The sequence below is a fragment of the Cyprinodon tularosa genome, unplaced genomic scaffold (assembly GCF_016077235.1).
Source record: "Cyprinodon tularosa strain WSP-4 unplaced genomic scaffold, ASM1607723v1 ctg40, whole genome shotgun sequence".
Classification (NCBI taxonomy): Eukaryota; Metazoa; Chordata; class Actinopteri; order Cyprinodontiformes; family Cyprinodontidae; genus Cyprinodon; species Cyprinodon tularosa.
This window is the reverse complement of record NW_024039119.1, coordinates 1389559-1404414: the sequence shown is the minus strand read 5'-3', so window position 1 is coordinate 1404414 and position 14856 is coordinate 1389559. Positions and strand designations below refer to the sequence as shown.

Genomic DNA, 14856 nt, shown 5'->3' with positions numbered 1-14856 from the left:
AAGGAAAAGATGTGGTCGAAAAAAGTGTACAAGCAAGAGAGATAACCGCACCCTGGAGAGGATTGTGAAACAAAACCCCTTCAAAAATGTGGGGGAGATTCACAAAGAGTGGACTGCAGCTGGAGTGAGTGCTTCAAGAACCACCACACACAGACGTATGAAAGACATGGGTTTCTGCTGTCGCATTCCTTGTGTCAAGCCACTCTTGAACCACAGACAGCGTCAGAAGCGTCTAAAGAGAAACAGGACTGGACTGCTGGTGAGTGGTCCAAAGTCATGTTCTCTGATGAAAGTAAATTTTGCATTTCCTTTGGAAATCAAGGTCCCAGAGTCTGGAGGAAAAGAAGAGAGGCACTTCATCCACGTTGCTTGAAGTCCAGTGTAAAGTTTCCACAGTCAGTGATGGTTTGGGGTGCCATGTCATCTGCTGGTGTTGGTCCATTGTGTTTTCTGAGGTCCAGGGTCAACGCAGCCACATACCAGGAAGTTTTAGAGCACTTCATGCTTCCTGCAGCTGACCAACTTTTTGGAGATGCAGATTTCATTTTCCAACAGGACTTGGCACCTGCACACAGTGCCAAAGCTACCAGTACCTGGTTGAAGGACCATGGTATCCCTGTTCTTAATTGGCCAGCAAACTCTCCTGACCTTAACCCCATAGAAAATCTATGGGGTATTGTGAAGAAGAAGATGCAATACACCAGACCCAACAATTCAGAAGAGCTAAAAGCCACTATTAGAGCAACCTGGGCTATCATAACACCTGAGCAGTGCCACAGACTGATCGACTCCATGCCACGCCGCATTGCTGCAGTAATACAGGCCAAAGGAGGCCCAACTAAATACTGAGTGCTGTACATGCTCATACTTTTCATGTTCATACTTTTCAGTTGGCCAACATTTCTATAAATCCTTTGTTTTTATTGGTCTTCAGTAATATTCTAATTTTCTGATATGATGAATTTGAGATTTTCATTTGTTGTCATTTGTAATCATCAAAATTAAACAAAATAAACATCTGAAATATATGAGTTTGTATGTAATGTATGAATATAATATACAAGTTTCACTTTTTAAATGGAATTACTGAAATCAATCTACTTTTTCATGATATTCTAATTTTATGACCAGCACCTGTATACATGTGAGACAAACCCTGAGGCACGTTCCACATTCTTCCTAATGCCTACCAAAAAGAGCAATAAACATTCTGACTGTCACCGTGTTTGTCTCCATCTGCTAAAACCGTCACCAGTATTTACTGGAAACTGGTCTTCTCTTTTAAAGGTGGTTTATTAAATTAATATTACAGCTCTTACAGTGAGCTCTTTACTGTTGGCCTTGGGTTGTGTCATTTGAATTTTAAGGAGCAATTTGGTCCTTGTTTAAAAACTGTTAAACTACTACACAGGAAAAAATGCCCACAGAAACAAAATCTTTGCTTACTGGGACCCCTAAATCCCCTCATATGACAAACATTTAACAACTGAGCAAAGATTCTGCAATAAGTTACACGTTGCTTTGAAAAAAACTGCCTACGACCCATTTTAAAGTGTTTACATCTAATAACTCAGAATGCATGAAAATTACACCAGTTCATTTTTTTTTTTTTTACCAATATAGACATGTTAGAAAGCTCAGATTCTTCACAATTCAACCACCAAGTTCCTTTTATGGACACAGTGAGCACCTAAGCACCATTAACACAGATATAGCAGCATGTCAAAATGTAAACATGACAAAGCAGCCACAACAAGCAATCATGTCTTTATTACTGCTGTGCAAAAAAGACCTATTATTTTCAAGGATAAAAAAAACAATTTTGAGTCATATTTGAACTAATGCAGCTTGGGCTGAGTTTTACTCACCCAACTATAAGATGTTAGCTTTTAAATAATGTATCACATGTAATTTGGGATTACAGTTCCTAAGTTATTTGCTTTTCCATTTGGGTATGCAAAATACACTATATTGCCAAAAGTATTTGCTCACCCATCCAAATTATTGGAATCAGGTGTTCCAATCACTTCCATGGCCACAGGTGTATAAATTCAAGCACCTAGGCATGCAGACTGTTTTTACAAACATTTGTGAAAGAATGGGTCGCTCTCAGGAGCTCAGTGAATTCCAGCGTGGAACTGTGATAGGATGCCACCTGTGCAACAAATCCAGTCGTGAAATTTCCTCGCTCCTAAATATTCCACAGTCAACTGTCAGCTGTATTATAAGAAAATGGAAGTGTTTGGGAACGACAGCAACTCAGCCACGAAGTGGTAGGCCACGTAAACTGACGGAGCGGGGTCAGCGGATGCTGACGCGCATAGTGCGAAGAGGTCGCCAACTTTCTGCAGAGTCAATCACTACAGACCTCCAAACTTCATGTGGCCTTCAGATTAGCTCAAGAACAGTGCGCAGAGAGCTTCATGGAATGGGTTTCCATGGTCGAGCAGCTGCATCCAAGCCATACATCACCAAGTGCAATGCAAAGCGTCGGATGCGGTGGTGTAAAGCACGCCGCCACTGGACTCTAGAGCAGTGGAGACGCGTTCTCTGGAGTGACGAATCGCGCTTCTCCATCTGGCAATCTGATGGACGGGTCTGGGTTTGGCGGTTGCCAGGAGAACGGTACTTGTCTGACTGCATTGTGCCAAGTGTAAAGTTTGTTGGAGGGGGGATTATGGTGTGGGGTTGTTTTTCAGGAGCTGGGCTTGGCCCCTTAGTTCCAGTGAAAGGAACTCTGAATGCTTCAGCATACCAAGACATTTTGGACAATTCCATGCTCCCAACTTTGTGGGAACAGTTTGGAGCTGGCCCCTTCCTCTTCCAACATGACTGTGCACCAGTGCACAAAGCAAGGTCCATAAAGACATGGATGACAGAGTCTGGTGTGGATGAACTTGACTGGCCTGCACAGAGTCCTGACCTCAACCCGATAGAACACCTTTGGGATGAATTAGAGCGGAGACTGAGAGCCAGGCCTTCTCGTCCAACATCAGTGTGCGACCTCACAAATGCGCTTCTGGAAGAATGGTCAAAAATTCCCATAAACACACTCCTAAACCTTGTGGACAGCCTTCCCAGAAGAGTTGAAGCTGTTCTAGCTGCAAAGGGTGGACCGACGTCATATTGAACCCTATGGATTAGGAACGGGATGTCACTTAAGCTCATATGTGAGTCAAGGCAGGTGAGCAAATACTTTTGGCAATATAGTGTAGGTCAGAATTTCCCAAAATGAGATATATGTTAAGAGGTTAAATTGCAAAACTACCAACTTTAAACCGTAGTTATCTTAGACATAATTGTTTATTTTAATTAAATGTTTACAGAATTCAACATTGCAATTAATGCATGAATAACAAACTGCCCTTATTACGCAGGGGCGCCCTGTAGGGGTCACATCTGGACTCTTTGAGACACCGACTTAACTGCTTGACCACAACTATGTTCAGTTTAACTTGCTTATCACAGAGTCTAGAAACTCTCAGACCAATTAAATCAATTATTTATGTTGTCAGACAGAACCTGTCTGACAACACGAAGCAGGCTAAAGTCTGTAAAAGAATAATTAGAAAGAACCACTGGAGTAAGTTTCTCAGGGGTTTCAGGCCAATCTAATGGTGATAAACATGCAGCTAACACATCCAACAACCCCAAAAAACAAAGAAAAAGCAGTCCCCCTCTTTAATCAGTAAAAATGTATTAAAAAAAAAGTGAATTTTTGAGTTCCAAGCATGGACAGTTCTAGATGGGGACCAACAGGGGCCAGTACCCCTGTAGAAATGGTTCTGACACTTGAACTGAAAACATGAAATATAGATGTAAGTCTATATCTATCAAAATGAATTATATTGATTTAAACCAATTTGCAGATGGAATAAAAATATTTAAGTTTAAAAATATATATATTTTCTTATTTCAAGCATTTTATAGTATGTAATTATCTTGTTTTAAGGGCCTAAAGCCTCCTTCCTTTAGAATATCATCTTATTTTCCTGCTAAAAAACACTGATTTTAAGAAATATTTACTATTTTAGATCAGTTTCTTATGAAGATATGCACTGAATATAAGAGACCACGACCGATTTATTTTCCTTAAACCAATTTAATTCATTTCTAAAATTTACTGAGACGATCATTTATAAATTACAAGTTTGTGGCTCACTTAAAGGTATAAATGAGGATCTTTTATTTCCAGGTAGATCATCTAAATAAGTGGTCCTCCTAATGGTCATTCTGGCGATATGCCCCATTAGCTATCTTTTTCTGCACATGCGCACTTTCAGGCGTATATCTGTAGTGAGCTACGGTTTCAAACAGTCATTGAAGCTCACCTTTCTCACCGAAGTTCTTTGAAAATGGCAGAGGGTCGTAAGAGAAAGTGTCTATGAAGTGTATGAGAAGTGAAGAAAGGCCTCAGAAGAGGCAGACATATCCCAGAATGCTCTGTGTGGAGAAATCTCTTCGCAAAGCATTATGGGATTTGCTGTCACAGCGGCCCCCTGTCGCCATAGGCTGCCACTACCCAGGGGCGTTGCTAGGCACAAAGCTTTACTGGGGCACTGGCCCCCTACTGCATATGCCCCTACTTCATACACAAATACAGACAAACACACTGCCCCACCCTGATACATTCCTACCAAAATTACCAGTTGAGATATTAATGAATGTAAGAGCATATTTGTTTTAACAAACATGAACATTTTCAACATTGCAGCTATAAAAAATAAGACATCACCAACTTTAAAAATAAAAAGTTTCCTTATACACATTCTGAAGTAATCATTAATTCCTAGGTTTCAGAGTTTTAGTTCAGGGGAAATTTTAACTCATCCTGAACTAAGTTTTTCTTTTATTTTTTTGAGCATTAAAGTGTACCTCCTATTTTTCCTTTTTGCAAAGCAGTCAATCACTAGACTGTGACTCAGCTTAGAAAGTTCTTCCTTTTCAACTGATAAAATAGCAAGATGATGGAGCCTGTCTTGTCCCATTGTGCACCTCAGCCAAGTGTGGAGCCTTCTCAACACACTGAATGACCTTTCACAACTCCAGCTGTAGACTGGGATTGTGAGGGAGATCTGGATGACCTGCGTTAGTGTGGGGAACACGATGTTATCAAGCAAGTTGAAAACACACTGCATATCCTTGATGACAAGGCTTTCTTTTTCAACCAGGAAAAGCTTTCAAACCATTTTGAATTAAATGAAAGTTTTTTACTCCAAATTTGTGCTGGGGACAGTGGGACAACTTCACTTGTTTAGGACCATCATGCTTTCCCCCTAAGTCACTAATGTCCCCTTCTTGTTTGTGGACGCTGGTTGTTGCTCCCTCATCACCTTCATGGTCCTCTCCCTCCTGTCTTTCACCTGTCTCTTGCCTATCAGTCTCACCTCCTCCTCCCTTTCCTACTCCAGCACCTTCATTCTCATTCTCTCCAGCAAACATTAAAAAACTTAAATTTATAATTATGTAAATATCAATCATATTGCTTATAACGTTCCTAATGTAACTGGTTAGCTTAAATCACTAATTCATTACGGGACCTTACCTCCCTCTCTCTCATCTTGTTTTACTGCTTCCCTGTCTCTGCTTCGTGTGAGGAATTTCCTGATATCCATCTACAAACCAATGCAGTAATTTTCAGTTAGCAGCCTATAAATCATGTGGTTTCATTGGGAAAATAATAAAATTGACAGGTAAAAAACGTTACCAGAACTAAAAATGCGTGGCGGTCGCACAGTGTCCCATCCAACTCAGTTGAGAGCAGCGTGATAGTTTACCTGCAGTTCATGCAGTGACATGCGCTGACGTGGGGGCGCTAATACATCCTCAATTTGGAGTAGAAATGTACGTCTCCTCCGGTTGGAATTATCTTAATTGATTAATTTAAAAAAATGTATTACTGTTGCAAATATTCATGAGATTTATACTGGGGCACAGCTCATTTATACTGGGGCACGTGCCACAGTAAATGGGGTCTGGCGACGCCGATGCCACTACCCAACAGTGGTGACTAATAACAAAGATGGCGCGGGCATTTCTTGGAGTTATGTGACCAACGGAGCAAAAAGCAGTGATCATCTGTCTGAACGGTCAGTTAACTGAGTTTGCTTTAAAGTCTACTATATATGGACACAGTAAGCTTGTATGAGCTATGAGAACAGCACATTTTAATCAGCCATGCACAAGGAGAAATGGGCTTGTGCATGGTCTTGCACACGCATTTTTATTTTAAGTGGAGATGGTGGGTCTTTTAAAAAAATCCCCCACAGTACCTTTAATAAGCTGAAAAAAAATGCTTGTTTCTTCTGTGTTATTCTTTCATCCTTTACCCTAATGAAAAAACACTGGCTCTACCCTGTTCCGTTTAGTGACAGTATTGCCTCCGGCCTTCAGGGGGACTAAAGTAAACCCAAAAGTAACAGATCCGATGCCCCCTGCTGGCTTAAAATGCAACAGTCCTGCAAAAAAAATTCAAGTAAAACAAGAGCTCTCAGTGAAATCTGTTGTTGTAAAAGCTTTTCTAAAGAGCCTGTGTCTGATCATGGTTGTTTTAATACTAAAATACAGCTAATGAACTAAAACGTGCATTGCTGAAATAAAATCTACTTTAAAGGTAAATAGTTTATCAATATAACTGTATTTGATTTAAACCTAAAAAAGATAGCACGTATTAAAGCACATTTCAGTTTCTTAAAAAGATGTAGGGTGTGTAATCACACGTGAAGCTTCATCAGAGCTGAATCTGAATCTGCTTCCCATCAATGCTGGCATTAATCCACAAAAAAACAGTACCGGAGCCACAGAAATGAGTTTGCGCTTGATCCGTTTAATGCTTGTCTTTTTTGAAGGAGAAAACATATAAAACCAGTTTCCGATGTGAAACCTGACAAATCTGGATGTTGCATCACACAGGCCGAAGCCGTTTTGGGAAATTCCCAAAGTTTTCTGACATTACAGACATTAAAAAACAAAAGAGAATTTGAGTCACATTAAAAAGACGGCTATCAACACAGCAAAGAAGAGAATATTAAAGGCAATTCAAACAAAAAAGAAAGGAAAAAAGTGCCAGGTTTGCTGCTAACAAATAGTCACAAGTAGCACGATAAATACCCTGACCCAAAAGTACTGAGATAAGCAAAAACACCTGCTGGAGACCGTACTAATATTCTCACATTAGCTTAAGAAATAAAATAAAACTCATGTACCAACGTTAAGAAAAAACAAGTTTCTGTTCATCCAGTCCATCAAGATCCAAAATAACATCCACGGCACCAAACTGTGCACCTCCTGTGCTGTTTGCTGCAGAATAAGTTAAGAATAAATAAATAAATCCCAGAGAAATAGGGTTCATAAAACAAAAGGAACATGGCAGGGTAATCTCCGGGCTTTGCTGTATGACAACACTATTATTTTTAACTGACATTTTCAAAGCAGAAGGTTCAGCAGATGAAGAACAAAACAGTTTGGAGTCATCCAGGTGGTAAAAACTGGAGATTAAATTGCAAAAAGCCTAAAAATGTAACAACTTCTAATGTAGAAACTTTAGATCAATAAAGTTACTCATAGTAAAAAAAAAAAAAAAAAAAAAACATTAAAGCAGAGACAAAAAAGGTATAAATGTCAGCAGAATTATTTATCTTCTAATCAATCAAACATTTAAAAAAGTAACTGACAACCACACTTTTCCAAACGATCTTAGTGAAACTTTCCAAATTGAAAATTAGTATTGATTTTTGACTCTGAACAGGAGACTCCTTCCTCTAAAGAGCCTTTTCTGTTTTCCACAGCTTGGTGCCAGCTCATTACCACACTTAAAACATCTCATGTAGATCAAATGCTTAAAGCTGCATCTAAATTTCTATGAATTCAATCCTTTCTCCATGACCGAACAAAAAAAAAAAAAAGGGCATTAAAGTGCTGTACGTTATTAGAGAAGCAGGAAATTGTAACGTGTAAATGCTGTCATTAAATCGAACACTTTTGTTTTCTCCTATTTGCTGTAAAGATGACCCCACCATGGGTGGTTATAGATAGGGGCCAGAGCCTCCCTACAACTGCTGCCTGTTGGCCTCTACACTGCAAAACATTTCTTAAACAAGTAGATTTCTCCTTAAGTTGAGCAGGTAGGTGAGACAATTTGGCAACAGAAAAAGATAATGTTTATTAATTATTTTATAAGTGGAAAAAATATTAATTCCCTAGGCAGATAATCTTATTTACAAGCTCAAATTAAGGGCAAATAAACTTTTTAAAAGAAATGTTAATCTATTACGTCCAGTTTTGCAGGTTATTACTAAACCAATTTCTTATGATGACAGGCGCCAACAGAAAGAGGGTAACCGATTTGTCCTTTGGTCCAATTTCACATTGATTAGAAATCACCATCAGCTTTAAGCCCAAAACTTCCTAAATAGTAGTTTTCATTTTCCCGATCAGGGCTCTGAAACCCTGGCGAAGTGGTGCGCTCTTCCTGTTTTTCTTTAGTTTCACAGGCGACTAATTTTTCTGTTCTGTGACCCTATGAAAAAACATGGGCCCAGTTAGATGTGATCAGTCCATCAGACCCATAAATTATTGGTAAAAAGAGTTTTAAGACCCAGTAACTAAGATTTTATAGCCCACTGCAATACTGGACACACTGAAACTACCCCTCTACTATAAATAGCTGGACAAATACGGCAGGTTGTTTGACAACTTAATTTACTTTTATGAAGAATTGCTTTCAACAAACTGATGAGAGCCTCATGTAGCTGTGTACTTTACACTTTCAAATCAGTTATTATGGAATTTTTTTTTTCCTATTAATCCTAAATGCTTCCCGATGCCCCAACCTGGTAAACAATAAGTGCCTCAACACACTAAATATTTTTTATAGGCACAACCTGGCCACAAACTATGCTGACGATGCAGGTCTTGATGCTCAAATGAGATTTCTTCAGCACGGTTGTTCAAACTCCTACTTAAATGAGGCTTTTTACAGCGTATGCTGAAAGCCGGTGTAGACACCACACAGCAACGCAATGTTTATGGACAGAATAACAGGTATTCGAATTTCAAAGAGAAACGAAGATGGAGGCAAGAAAAAAAAAAAAAGAGCAGAGGTATTTGAGATGCGTTTATGTGGAGCAGCGACTGCTGTGCAGGAGATGAGTCTATAAATGAGTAATCAGAGAATGGATGAAATGAAATGAGTTCAGACCGCCGATGCTATTGCATACGCATCCGATTTAGTGTCCCATATGGTAATGGCAGTTTAGATTTTTGGGGAAAATATCGGAACTGGGACGTGTTGACTTATGTGAAAAATTCAGATATGTCGTATATGAGCAAATAAATATATATAAAAAAAACTGTGTGCAGTGTGAATGTTGCCAAAGTAACATCAAATGAACCAGGCAATGTTTTACAAAGGTCAACATGAATCAAATATTCTGAGAACAGTTAGAGATTACACACCACTAGCTGCTAAAACCTCTATAAGTTATTCATAAATGTGCCACAATGATTTTTATCACTGCTGCTGACCTGCACTTTAGAGAATGAAATAGTCTAGAGAGCTGTACTTAACAAAATTTCCTTTTTTTGTTACACTTGTGTGTACAAAATGACAAAATAAAATCTGTCTAAGTCTGTAGTGATGCTTATTCATCAACCACTAGCATATTTAAGGAAGTTAAATACATGCCAGGTTGCACTCTAGGATCTTAAGATTAATACCTAATATGGCTTTCCGTACTTTAAGGGGCACAAAGCCAAACAAGGGGAGCTTAGGTTATTCCAGCACTTTTCTTATTTTAATCTAACAGAGCAAATTTTCCAACATGTTTTTAACCATAATTATGCCATAAAACAAATAAATAAAATGGAGATTTAAACATGTGGTTCCCAAAATGTTGCAGGTTTCTTTCCAAAGGTAACAGCTAGCTCCTGATTGGAGCACTTCCTTCGTCTCATTTAGCGAAAAGCTGGTGAGATGGCACCACTGTATGCTTTAGAGCAAGAGGTGCTGAGCACAAATAGAGCATCAGCTGAACACTGAATCCGGTTTGGTGGAAAGAAAAAGTGCAATATTCTCTTTCCACAGATACAACATTGGTTTTAAAAGTTTCTATGTTCCAATTTTTTTATGTTGGACATCAAATAATAGTTGCACAATCTTAAAGTTGTCCACACAGAAAAAAAAAGGTCCTCGCTTTGTAGTAAAATATTTCTAATAAGACATCTCAGTTCTAATTCGTGAAAAGGACAGAAACTATGGGATCCCATCTTTTCTTTGGCAGCACTGCGACGGCGGCACACTCCAGTCATAAATGTAGGACAACCGCAGCTTGACCTCCTCTTTGCAGAGCCTTCCGTCCCGCTGCAGAGTTTGGTGTTTCTCCAGCATGTCCTCCAAGCTCTGCTTGTGTGTCACCAGGTACTTGTTGTTGCAGCCTCGCGACTTGTACTCCGTGTCAAAGCGCGGGTCGTGCATCCGCCGAACATCCACCGGTGCCAGCCAGGCGCCCAGTGACACGTCCTCGCTTTGCCACGTCTTGAGGTAGCCTACGTTGAGATGCACGTAGCGCACCAGGTCCGCGGAGAGAACGTAGCCTCCACCCAAGGCGTAGGGCAGGTAGTAATCGCAGAGCTCCCACGAGCTTTCGCGCCACTTCCCAGCTGATTTCACCCGGCCTCTCCCGGAAAAGAAGCCCCAGTACAACCGGCTCGCCTCCTTCCCCTTTAGCTCCTCTTTAAGCAGATCCAAGCGAGCAAACGTATCGTCATCAGCTTTGAAGACAAACTTAAAGTCAACGCTCTTGTCTAGCCAGGAGTACATGTGCAGCAGCTTTAGTGTCAAGTTCTCGTAGGAATCCTGAAGACCAGGCAGTAGAAGCAGATCTTTGTGGCGTCCTTGCTCTGTGTTCAGATTCTGAAGGTCTTCACTGGAAAGGCCGTGAGTCCCGACCACAAACATGGCGAGAACATCCGGATCCCGCTTGGAAAGCCATGTGCTGCGGATGATGCTCCTCCGCTCTGTGTACTTGGGTCCTGTCGTGATGAGGACCACTAGAAACGCTGACAAGTCTTTAGAAGTGGAGGCGGGGCTCTGGTGGTCTGAATGGAACTGCAGAGATTTAGTGTGGAGAGGGAAGCCCGGAGGGTCCAGGTGACCCTGCTTCAGGGTTTCTGATGTACATTTGGCCAAGAAGACAAGAACTACTGCAAAGCTGCATACAGTACCGATGACCAGAGCCGTCTTATGGCGACATATTAGACGGAAGAGATTCATGGTGCTGAATGTGGAAAGAAAAAGGCAAACATTTGTTATCGTTCACATAAGAAAAAATATCTCATACTATATTTTGCAAACAAGTAACTTAGTATATCTCATAACAACAAAGATGGCAGACAATGAAATGACTTCATGAAAAACAGTTGTAACTGATTAATCTAAAAGCTTAAATATTTGCTTATTTGTGTAGATAAATAATACTCCTTTCATTTTTCATGTTCAAATTCTGCAGTTTTAGACCCAAAATTCTCATAATGCTCTTTGCTTGTTTGTAAATTATAGAAACAAAAATTCACAATAAATAAGACATTTCCACAGAGGTCAGGTTTTAATTAGGAATCAGGAAAGACAGCTGACCATTAAGGGCAGATTATACTTCTGCAACCGCACACATCAAATGTCGCTTGGGTCTGGCCATGAACCAGTTTTGCTGGTATGCTTCTGCACCGTCGGTCCAGAATTTCTAGGGACGCACAGCAGTTTCCTGCCAATGTGCAAAAGGGAGCCTATCGCGAGAACTTTGGTGGCGCCGACAGGAGTGTTTCTCTTCCAAAACAACAATTGTGCGTCTGCAAGATATCACGGTTACGGAGATGGATCTACAGTTGCTAGACATTGAAGAGGGACAGGTTCTGTTAAAGGAGCTGGCAAAAAGACAAAGGAGGACGAGTAGGTTGTCCAACGTAGTTGTTCCTCGGTTTTTAATAATGGCGCATCCCGGCACCGAATCGAGAAGGAGGACCACACAGACAGCTGGAAAAGCACAGCAAGAACCAATCGCAGCTGCTTTTTGTCTGCACAGGTTTGTGACTGTCCGATGTGTGGTGAGGACTTTTTCCCCGTGCACGACAACGGTGCAGAACCTCACAGAGACAGATTGGACAGTTGCAGAGGCTATGCGTCAAAAGCATTGATTGGCCTTTATTAGGAGACATCTGGATGTGTAAATCTAGATGTTTGAGTACACAGGTGAATACACATGAGAAGGAATGGATGAACTGAGGGATGATAGGAGCAATAAATGGATAGATGTATAAATAGATAAGTAATTTCCCTCTGGGATTATTAAAGTATTTCTGATTCTGATAGATAAAAGAAATGAATTGTTTGGATTAGGGATGCAAACAAATAATCAACAAACAAATTTGCCTATTAATGGATAATAAATGGTTAAATTCAATGGTTAACGGTTAAATTAAATGTGTTCCATCCGAGTAATTATTATTCAGTCCACTAGAGGGCGCTGCTGTTCATTCTTAAACAAAGGCTCGCTTGTATTTGCAAGAGAAGTAAAGCCAGATAGGAGGCAGGAGCAGAAACATCATAAAGGATTTCCTTTACATGATGCAGAATCAACTCTATGCAGTTTAATTTTTAAATATAAACACTCAACAAACTTAATTTATAACTTAAACAGCGCATACTCAGACACGTTTAAAGGCGCTGCTAGGAGCACGAAATCTCTCCAAGCATGAGTGAATGTTAAAAGTTCAGTCCTCTCCACCTAAAAAAAATGCTTGTGCAAGAGCGTGCACTTTCTCCTCATGCACGCCCTGTTTAGAATGTGCTTATCCCATAGCTAATACAAGCTTACTGTGTCCACATACAGCGGGGACTTTATAGCAAACTCTGTTAACTTATCACTCGGACAGATGATCACTGTGTTTTGCTCTGTTGGTCACATAACTCCTCCTCTACAGCGCCATCTTTGTTATTAGTTTCCGTGGGCAGGCAGCGACAATGGGCCACTGTGATGGCAAATCCCATAATGCTTTGCAAGGAGAGCTCTCCGTGCAAAGCATTCCAGGATATATCTGCCTCTTCTGAGGCCTTTCTTTTCTTGTCATACAATTTGTAGACACTTTTTCCTCTTACGACCCTCGGCCATTTTCAAACAACCGCAGTGAGAAAGGTGAGCTTCAATGACTGTCTGAAACCATAGTTCACCACACGTATGTGGCTGAAAGTGCACAAAAAATGGCTAACTGGGGAAGAGGACATTGGACCGTTTTACGTAAACATATCACCAGAATGATTGACAATTCGAAGGACCACTCATTTAGATGATACACCCGGGAATAAACGATTGTCCTCTATTCCTTTAAAATAAAACAGTAAATATTCTGAAAATGTCAAAGTGATATATCCCCTCTTTTAATGAAAGTTTTACACCCATGAAGGGTTTCACATATTTTGTTCACCTTCTGTTTTGTAATCAATAACCTAACAGTTTCCTACATTGTTTAAGTTTCTATGGATGTAAAGTTTAATAATGTGTGAGTTTAATAATGTGTTTAAATTCAGTAAGCATTTAATTCAACTGGAGCAATAAAATTGTTAAAAATAAAAATATGCACTACTTTTTTTAAATAATTGAGCATATAAAATAGTTAGGCCCTTAAGTTAATGGAAAGATACTCATCATACAAGATATTATTTATGAATGACCGCTTATCAATTCATAGTAAGTTGACGGATTTATTAAATAATTAATGAATTGAATTTATTTAATAATTCAATGTATAACATGGATGCCTAAAAACCTCAGTTTATTTCAGTGTTAAATTCTGTTTTAAGTAACCGATTATAATTCAAAATGTATTCAGTTTAAACTGTCCAATAAACTGCCTGTAGTGGCTTTAAATGTCTAGCAGGTGTCGGTATTCTGCAGGACAGTTTTAACGCAGGATCAATACAATTTGTGTCGAAACCCTTCAAGATGAATTGAAATTTAAGCTAATCTGTTCTTCTTCTTTGATAACGGTGCGGGTTAGCATGATGCCGCTGAAAATGCATGTTTCTATATGTTGTCACACTTTGTATAAGGAGGATTTTTTTACCTTTGCTGGTTTAAGGGCTCCCTTAAATGATGCAGGCAGGTCAGCCACGAACAGCTAGCCGTGCACAGCTAGCGTTAGCTCCCCTGATAGATCACATCTGCGCACTTTGTGGGCACTGGAAGCGGACAGCAGACACACACAGCCTGCTCATGGTGGCCTTACCAGGGGACGAGATCGGGCGCAATCAGAAGAAGTTATAAATAAAAATAGAACAGGTTTAGGTAATTTATTTTGAGGTCTGATAATGGGTTCATTATCAGCGCTGCAGTGGAAACCCAGTCAGTTTCTGGTGGTTCTGTAGCTCGAGCCATATAGAGGAGGAGCAAGCGAAAGCGGAAGTGACGCCCCCGGCGCGCGTTAGGAAAATAAAAGCAGACTTATTGGATCAATCAATTTTGGTCTCTTGCTAAACAATATATAATGTGTAAACGCAAAACATACAGTTTAATTTATAAGGTAAAAAAAGTATTGAATACAATCATTAACGAGAGAAACAGAGGGGAAGAAGTAATAATGACCAGATTAAGAGTGGATCATACCTATTTAAATGACAATTTATATTTAATAGGGAGGAAAAATAATGATAAATGCGAAGGATGTGGAGGAAAAAGAAAAGGTAGAAAACGTACTGATGAACTGTAAAACTTATAAACATGAAAGGGAGAAATTAAGAAGACTTTTGACTTTTAACACTTTATTCACAAAAAAAAAGAACAAGTGTCATTTACTTAAAACACTTAA

General features: G+C 39.7%; 1 protein-coding gene across 1 annotated transcript; it reads right to left on the bottom strand.

The window, feature by feature from the left end:
- Window positions 1–9838: 9838 nt before the first annotated feature.
- On the bottom strand, window positions 9839–14438 carry b3galt6 (UDP-Gal:betaGal beta 1,3-galactosyltransferase polypeptide 6). The gene is made up of 2 exons (XM_038298135.1): window positions 14116–14438; window positions 9839–11276 (listed from the first exon to the last, which is right to left on the bottom strand). The coding sequence occupies exon 2, from the start codon at window positions 11270–11272 to the stop codon at window positions 10253–10255; it is 1020 nt and encodes a 339-aa protein (XP_038154063.1). The 5' UTR covers window positions 11273–11276; window positions 14116–14438; the 3' UTR covers window positions 9839–10252.
- Window positions 14439–14856: the final 418 nt, after the last annotated feature.

Excerpts from the sequence above, each read along its gene's own strand:
- b3galt6 (XM_038298135.1), bottom strand. The coding sequence starts at position 11,272 with ATGAATCTCTTCCGTCTAATATGTCGCCATAAGACGGCTCTGGTCATC.